The 7,855-nt window shown below is 37.2% G+C and overlaps 1 protein-coding gene across 2 annotated transcripts in view; it reads left to right on the forward strand.

Moving 5' to 3' along the window:
- Positions 1-6,551, forward strand: part of SPRED2 (sprouty related EVH1 domain containing 2) — a 59,306-nt gene extending 52,755 nt beyond the window's left edge. For both annotated transcript variants that reach the window (XM_065589685.1, XM_065589686.1), the window contains exons 2-4: positions 2,032-2,209; positions 3,186-3,354; positions 6,399-6,551. In XM_065589685.1, coding sequence (XP_065445757.1) covers positions 2,032-2,209; positions 3,186-3,354; positions 6,399-6,514 — 463 coding nt within the window. In that variant the 3' untranslated portion in view covers positions 6,515-6,551. The remainder of the gene's footprint in view (positions 1-2,031; positions 2,210-3,185; positions 3,355-6,398) is intronic.
- The last annotated feature ends 1,304 nt before the right edge of the window (positions 6,552-7,855 follow it).

Raw genomic sequence — 7,855 nt, forward strand, 5'->3', positions numbered from 1 at the left:
TAATAAGTAACAAGTCCTCCTTTTGACTTTTATTTTAAATAAGTCATTGCATTAATTTCACTTTAGTGTTTAGAGAAAGTCTTTATTGTACCAAAGTTTCTCATGCAATTTCTCAGCTGTTCCCCAGTGTCCAGACTGACTTAATTATGTATGTAAAAGCCATAGGATGCAAATAAGCATGAAGTATGGGTGTTTGGTTTCTGGGCGATGGTAATTTTGGACTACATGCCAAGCTTATTTTTAAACATATTTTTGAAGTTATTTAAAGTGGAAAATAAACCGTTAAAGGGAGAGGAAAACATGAAATAAACAGGATATTTATTTTTAACAAACGTTTTCCGAGTCATGTAGCTAAGCTAGAAGCAAGACCACTGTTAGTGACTTACTAGATATTAAAGCCTGGTTGCATTTGAGAAATGCAAGTCATACATCAAACAGCAACCACTTTTAATGAAATATTAACTGTGTGTTGGTAAATTTTAAAAAAAGGTTTACCACGTGTATAAGGACAAATGGTGCTGCCTCTCTATTAACCTTAGCCGGATCTTGTCAAGTTTAAAGAGATACTGTCAGTTTGTTCCGATGCCAAGAACTTTTGCAAAAAATAAATTTCAAGCCTCATCCCTCAGGTTGAGGTCTAGCCTATTTTAAAAGGCATATTTGGGAACACAGCCTGGGTTTACAGTCCTTTTTATGAACAGTATGTTTTGGGGTGTGAACAGGTTGTGTCATTTACTAGTACAAACTTTTGGGCCTGTTTGATTTGACAGTGTGTTGAAAACTTACTAGATCAAGCAATTAGTTTCCTCTTCTTCTGTATTTTCCTACCCTAGAACTATCCTTAGGCTCAATCAGTACGACTGGCCACATGCTAGACGTAGAGGGTTTTTTACTCAGATTGGTGGTAGGAGGGGTAGTAATTACGCCTTTGTGCAGGACTGAACTCTGCCAGCTTCTGTTTGGACTCTCCTCTTCCATGATGTGTGAAAGTCTTGTTTTGATTGCCAGTTGAGACTGGTGAAACTAATGCATTTATGGGTGTCTCTCGAAGCGAACGCTCTTCTTCAGCTGATGAGACCACTCTCCTTTTGCTTTCAGTAACATTTCTAAATGGTGAGACCAGGGCTAGCAGTGTCAGAAATCCTCGGATTTCCTTGATTCCACTCTTGTTTCAGGCCTGGGTATAGTATGGAAATCGTGCTAGTTGCATTGGTTGATCTGCTCCTAGTTAGGGATCGGCACTGATTCTCTTAGCTCTGTGAGCTGCTTCCAGCACTGCCCATGAGATCTTGATGGAACACCATGTTCCCTACGGGGTAGGCAGAGCTGCCTTAGAGTTCTTGTGTGATCCTAAAGATTAATGTTGGGCAAATTGTTCCTGTGCCCCGAGGGCATGCTTACGTGGGATATTGCAAGGTTCATTCTTTCTCTCAGGAAGCATGTTATGCTGGCTGCAGATGAGTTTCCAAATGTAATTTAATGTGTTCAGGGTGGGAGGTAGCCCTACATGTTTTGGACACTGGTACCTGACAGGGTCCCACTCTCCCAGTGTGATACTTCAGCAGTTGTGATCATGGGAGACACTGGAGCTAGAATCCTTCCCCCTGTTCAAGAAGGAACTGCTGGCAGGATGCTTATCAGCAAGGGGTATTCAGCCCTGGAACTTGCTTCTCTTTGTAGTCCAATAGAGCCCACATCTGTAGACCCGCAGGGCACGCTGCAAGACTGGTCTCCCGTTCAGGGTCTTTTCCTGATGGGCTGGGGTAAAAGGCTTCAGGCTTGATTGTGGTATGTTGTTTCGTTTGTGTATTGAGCTCCTGAAATTAGACTGGGCAATTACTGCTGTTTGTATAGTGACTGTGGCAGTAAAGATCATCTGCTATAAACACTTATATCTATCCTCAGATAAAACTTTAAATTGTTGCGCAAGTACCTGGAGTCTAGATCTGTACTTTCTAAATATTGCAATAAATTAAACTCTTGTAAGATTATGTGTGATCTCACACAGTTATTTTGTTGTTGTCGTTACAGTGACAGCTATATTGTGCGAGTCAAAGCTGTGGTTATGACCCGAGATGACTCCAGTGGGGGATGGTTACCGCAAGAAGGAGGCGGTCTCAGTAAAGTTGGCGTCTGCAAGGTCATGTACCCAGAGGGCAATGGAAGAAGTGGATTTCTAATCCATGGGGAAAGGCAAAAAGACAAACTGGTAATAGAACCTAATTCAACTTTTGTCTGTTTTCTTAGGAAAGCTACCCAAAAACAACAAATTCTTATAGGAGTTTCAAAACCAACCAAAAAAAAAACTTGAAAGCAATGTCGGATTGTGCAAAATAACCCCACCCTAATTCAAATGAACAATAAATTATCATGACCTGTTTTTTAGGTTGCCATGTTATCTCCTTGAGATAGCAATTGCATGTTGAACAGCACTATGTAAAGGCCACCTTTAATTCCTAAAACATGAAACTGACACATTTATTTTTCTAAGACCTAATAAGAATATGTGAGAAGTGAACTGAAGTGTAAAGAATTCATGAAGCCAGTCACGTTGTACTGAGTAATGCAATGCAAGCCTTTAAAACAGCAATGAATTATTTATGCTGCATGCTATTCAAGGTTTGGCCTAATAGAGTAAGAATTTGAGGACAAGTTGTCTTTTTATGAATTGACAAGCTCAGTTCCTTCCAATAGCTATTTATTTAGAAGACTTCTTTTACTGCACAAAATAAAATGAATAAAACTTATATTCAAATATAAATTGGAAGTTTAAAAAAGCCCTGTTGTTTTAATTCCCTGTTGGTTAGTTTTTCTTGTTGCTTCTAGGATACCCAATTATAAAATGGAAAAGCTTAAAAATCCAACTCTTGCAAATTGGTTTGGTACATGCTTATAATAGGTGTTTGAAAACAAGCTAGTTGAATAAAAGTGGATAGTATAGTGTAGTTTTAAGATTGTCTTATTGTCAAGAGAGCTGGGTTTTTTAAAGTTATTGTTTCATTTACAGCTGCTTTTGACATGATTTTATATTGAACGATATTCTCTCACTAGAGTAACAGATTCATAACTTGCTTGTTTTGTGTTGGGGAGATTGTGGGGCAAGAGATTCTGGTCTGTACTAAAACAGTGATAACCACGCCCTTCAAGTCTAAATGTAACTTTACTTTTGTGCTGAAACTTTTTAGGTGGTATTGGAATGCTTTGTAAAAAAGGACTTGGTCTACACTAAAGCAAATCCTACATTTCATCACTGGAAGGTTGACAACAGGAAGTTTGGGCTCACTTTTCAAAGTCCTGCCGATGCACGAGCATTTGATAGAGGAGTGCGGAAAGCAATTGAAGACCTCAATGAAGGTACTGAAGCTTGTATTAGCATTCTGTTTGTTTCTTTGCAGAGGAGAGGTTCCAGAGACAGGGCTCACTCAAGCTAACTTGAATGGATTTCTCACATTTCTTACTGCGGTCAGCCAATTAGCCTTTAAAATAAAGTTTAGTTCTTGTTCAGTAGAGAATTAGATTAGTAGTCTCTTGGGGAGGGAAGGATTTAACTCAGGCATTTCTTCAGAGTTTCCAATCCCTATGTAGCTTAATCCATCAAGACCTAAAATGAAAAGATGCAACTTATAGCTGTGGATCTAACTATAGCTCGCAAAAGAACAAAGTATTTCACATCTTGTCTTTTAGGTCCCTTTTCTGTACATGCAGCTAATGCTGCACTGGAAATTATTTCATTATATGTTTTTGTTGTGCTTTGTTAAATTATAATATGAATTCCTATGTGGACTTGAATAAATCATAAGGATTTTTTCTTAGACAAAATTATGTTAAGTCTCCACTTAATTGGAGAACTGTAGTGTTTAAAGGCTTCATATTTTTTATCCCATCAAAAATTGTATTTTAATTTAAAAGAATTGTCCATACTTTGAGGTGGTTCTAAACATTTCCTTTTCGCATTATATTGCCATCAAACGAGAATCAAAATGTATCTTCAATTCAAAGTTATCCTTTATTTTGTTCTCATTTCAGTGAAAAATAATTAATCAATTATTTGATAAATGGCTTTTCATATATAGGTAGTTGTGCTGCCAGAGCTATCTTTTTTCTGAATGACTGGAATAAATATATAAATATGAACAGAATATTAAGTTCAGGATATTTGTGTTAAAAATCTAGTTTCTTACATTTTTGATCTTTAATTTTTGAACATTTTTAGCTGTCTCAACACAAATACATGGCACTCCTCGTTCATGCCTTTTAAGGTCCTGCACATCTCCACCCCAGTCTACATTTCTGTCATTATGCCCAAGTGTTTTTTGTGTGCATCCTTTTTTCACTCTGCTCCTTTTCCATTCTTCTCTGCCATTCCTAATGCTTGGAATTCCTGCCCTCATGATACAATTCCCCCCGTTACAGCAGACCTTTCAGTGATGATCCACTAAGAGATGAGATCAAATCCTCACTGGTCATTCATGCATTATGTGCTTGACCCTGCGCCATGGAAATCAATGAGAGTAGGATTAGGCCCTATGCTTCTGAACTGTATTCCTTTTCTTGTTTGTCTCATATAAACTGTAAACTCTTTGGGGCATTAAATGTGGCATCTTCTATAATATAATTCACACTGAAGCTCAATTCTATTAGTAATGTATATACTCTATAGTTAAGGGAAATTGTGATTAAAATGGTATTTGAGAACATTTGTACCTGGCAGCAACTCCTAACAGAAGATGTATTGAAGTAGAGTAGAATTCAAAATTCAAGTATACATTTAAAGCTGTGTGGCTATTTTTTAGCTACTGTTCAAAATCAGTGCATCTGTTTATCACGTTAACAGAACAGACTGATGCTGATGGGTGCACTCCTACTTAACTTCCAAATAGGGCTATCCAAATTAAAACCAATAACCAGTTCTCATATATATTTATATACATTGAAGTTCTGGATTTGAGTCACTGTGACTCAATACTGTCTATGAAATCTGGTCAGATTAGCACAACCAAGCATATACATTTGAAGCTTCGCTGCATTCAAATATTCTTAGAAGCAACACTTAACCCTTAGTTTGTTTCTTGAAGTATCAGAACTACAGAAATTCTGTTTGGTATTAGTGACGTTGCACAGCTCTGGAGATGTGGGGGCTGGGCTTTCAACCTGAATGTGTATGCACATTTCTCATTAGGTGAAAATTTTGCCTTTAACTCTGCATGTCTTCATGAATACTCAACTCAAGTTAGCATGCCACAGATAAGATTAACGTTTAAAATCTTTCAGAGTTAATGTAACTCATTGTCTGCCCCAGGACAAACAATTAAAAAAAAAACCAAAAGTTACTTAAAGCTCAGCATTCATAAGCAATAACAAAACTGTGTGTGATGTGGGAGGGAGAGTGTTTTGGTACAATCAAGTTTGGTGATTATTCTGGTTTAATATTAAAAACCCACATACTAGGGTAACCAGATGTTCCAATTTTATACAGACAGTCCCGATTTTTGGGTCTTTCTCTTATATAGGCTCCTATTACCCCCCCCACCCCCGTCCCGATTTTTCACATTTACTGTCTGGTCACCCTACCACATACAGAGTTCCACCCCGCCACTCCAAATGTAGAGAATACCGCAGTGTCCCTTTTTAAATGCATAAAAAGTTAAAGCAGATGAAGGAAGGATTCTTGGATGAAATTTGCAAATTTCATGTTAAACCCTAATAGTTACCACAAGGTTAATCAAAACCTCCTCAAATTAATTTATTCTTCTACCTGTTTTTGTTCGTTCTTCTGTCAACTCTTACATGTTTTGTTTACAGGGGGGAAGTGAGAAGGAGAGAGATGGCTCTCTGACAAATACCTTTTTAAAACAAAAATTCTTCAGAATAGGTCGTTATTTCCTGAACTCTAAAGACTGACTCCCTTTCTGGTTGAGCTTTTTTGTATGTTTCGTTTGTTTTAGTAAAAACAATAAGTTTTCTGACTTCAGAGGTCAGATCCTTAGCTTGATGTAATTCAGTGTAGCTTCATTGATTTACATTAGTGGAGGATCTGGCCCTAGATGTTCATTTGTTATACTTTGGTCACATTTTGAAAATGAAAATATTATATAATTATAAGTGCTTATCATTATTCTACTGTGATCTAATAGTACAGACAGTCATACAATATCAGTTCAAGGAACTCTTTCTGGTTGTCACCTTTCTAACCTACTTAGCAATAGATATATTTTTCTTGTTAATTTGGTACCACTTTCTCACTTCATAAGTTTATTATGTCAGTGTGGTTTATCTGGAGAATGTAATTGTCCATGATAATCCCAGTGGTCAAAATCCAAATAAAATCCACCAATTTTTAATTTAAAAAAAAAATCTGATGTTTAGAAATGTCATATATTTTAATAATGTTTTTCTAGGATCTACTACTTCCTCTTCAACGATCCACAATGAGGCTGAGATTGGTGATGATGATGTCTTCACAGTAAGTAAAGTTAGTTTGAAATTGTTCTCTTTTGCACTGTGGTTCACTTGATCAATTTTGAATGCCCCTTTTTTCATCATCATGATTTTCTTTAGTGTCTGTAAGTGATATTTCTCTGTTCGTCTTCTGCCTTCCATGGCCCAAAAGAAGATTCAGCCTTCTAAAATCCTCCCATTGTCATCACTGTAGTATCACAATATAGAGCCAATGTTCATAGTGTCACGGAGCTAAGTAGATAATGTCAAAAAAAATAAAATATATGTTTAATTTAATTTTCAAATGACTTGGCTTTGGTGGAGTTCACGCCCCTTTTGTGTTATCTGTCTGCTAGTTTTAGAGACATTGAGTGTTACTGACATGTTTATGGAAATCAAGTTTGTCATGTTTGTGGTTATTCATGAAAGCGGAATTTTAATTTTGCTTGTGCAAGCATTAACGTAAGTCCATCCAAGCTTATTCAAAATGGGGAGCAAACCAGATCTTGTGACTTACCTGACCAATAGCAACTACATAACAGCAGAAAGTCAGCCATTCATTATTATTTGTTGTTGTTTATAATTGTTGTTTCTCATTTTATTTTATAGTAGCATCTAAAATGTGTCTGGAGCTTTCCTAAAAGACCGTGTCCCTGTCCCATCCATAAGCTTAAAAGGTTGAATGAATATATCAAATGAAATTTCAGTCTGGTCATGGATATTATTCCATGGACAGAAAAAAGCTAAATTAATCAAATTATTTGCTCAGCTCCAGTAATGCGCATACCCACCTTCTTTACCTTGTAAATGAACTGTTGGTTGAAAAACCCTGGAGAAAGCAGAGGGTTAAAGGTGGATATCTTCAGAATCCAAAGTAGAAGTAATAAATATACTTTAATACTGCATTTCATTGCTGTGAAAATGTGAAAATATTTCATTTATTTCTCAAAATGTGCTTTCCTACACATCTAGGAGGAAATGGAGCAGGAAACATTCAGTTAAATCCTGTGAATGTCAGGCGAGGGGATGGGAGGGGAGAGCCCAAAAGCTGAAAGGTAGCTCAAGATGAATTTAGCTGAGCTTCCATTAGATCAGCATGGTGTGGGTCTGGACAGGTTTCCTGTAGTGTTTTGACCAGATCCTCTTGACAGTTGGCATGTTGTTCACATCTGTTCTTTTGTCACAGTTCTAAGAGACAAACAACAGCAGGCAGGGTTAAAAGGTGACTTCCTGTGCTCCAGAGCAAAACTATCATTAGCAGCTGCTTCCCAGCTACCTGCCAGAAGTGATTTATAGAATCCGAGATGGGAGAGGGTGAGGCCTCATTGGAGCCAGAGTGCTTTACTGTTTTGTAGTATTTATCCAAAAGTTACAAGATCCTTGAAAACAATGGTCTGGTGCCATTTGAAATGCATAC

Source organism: Chrysemys picta, chromosome 3 (genome assembly GCF_011386835.1).
Source record: "Chrysemys picta bellii isolate R12L10 chromosome 3, ASM1138683v2, whole genome shotgun sequence".
Classification (NCBI taxonomy): domain Eukaryota; kingdom Metazoa; phylum Chordata; order Testudines; family Emydidae; genus Chrysemys; species Chrysemys picta.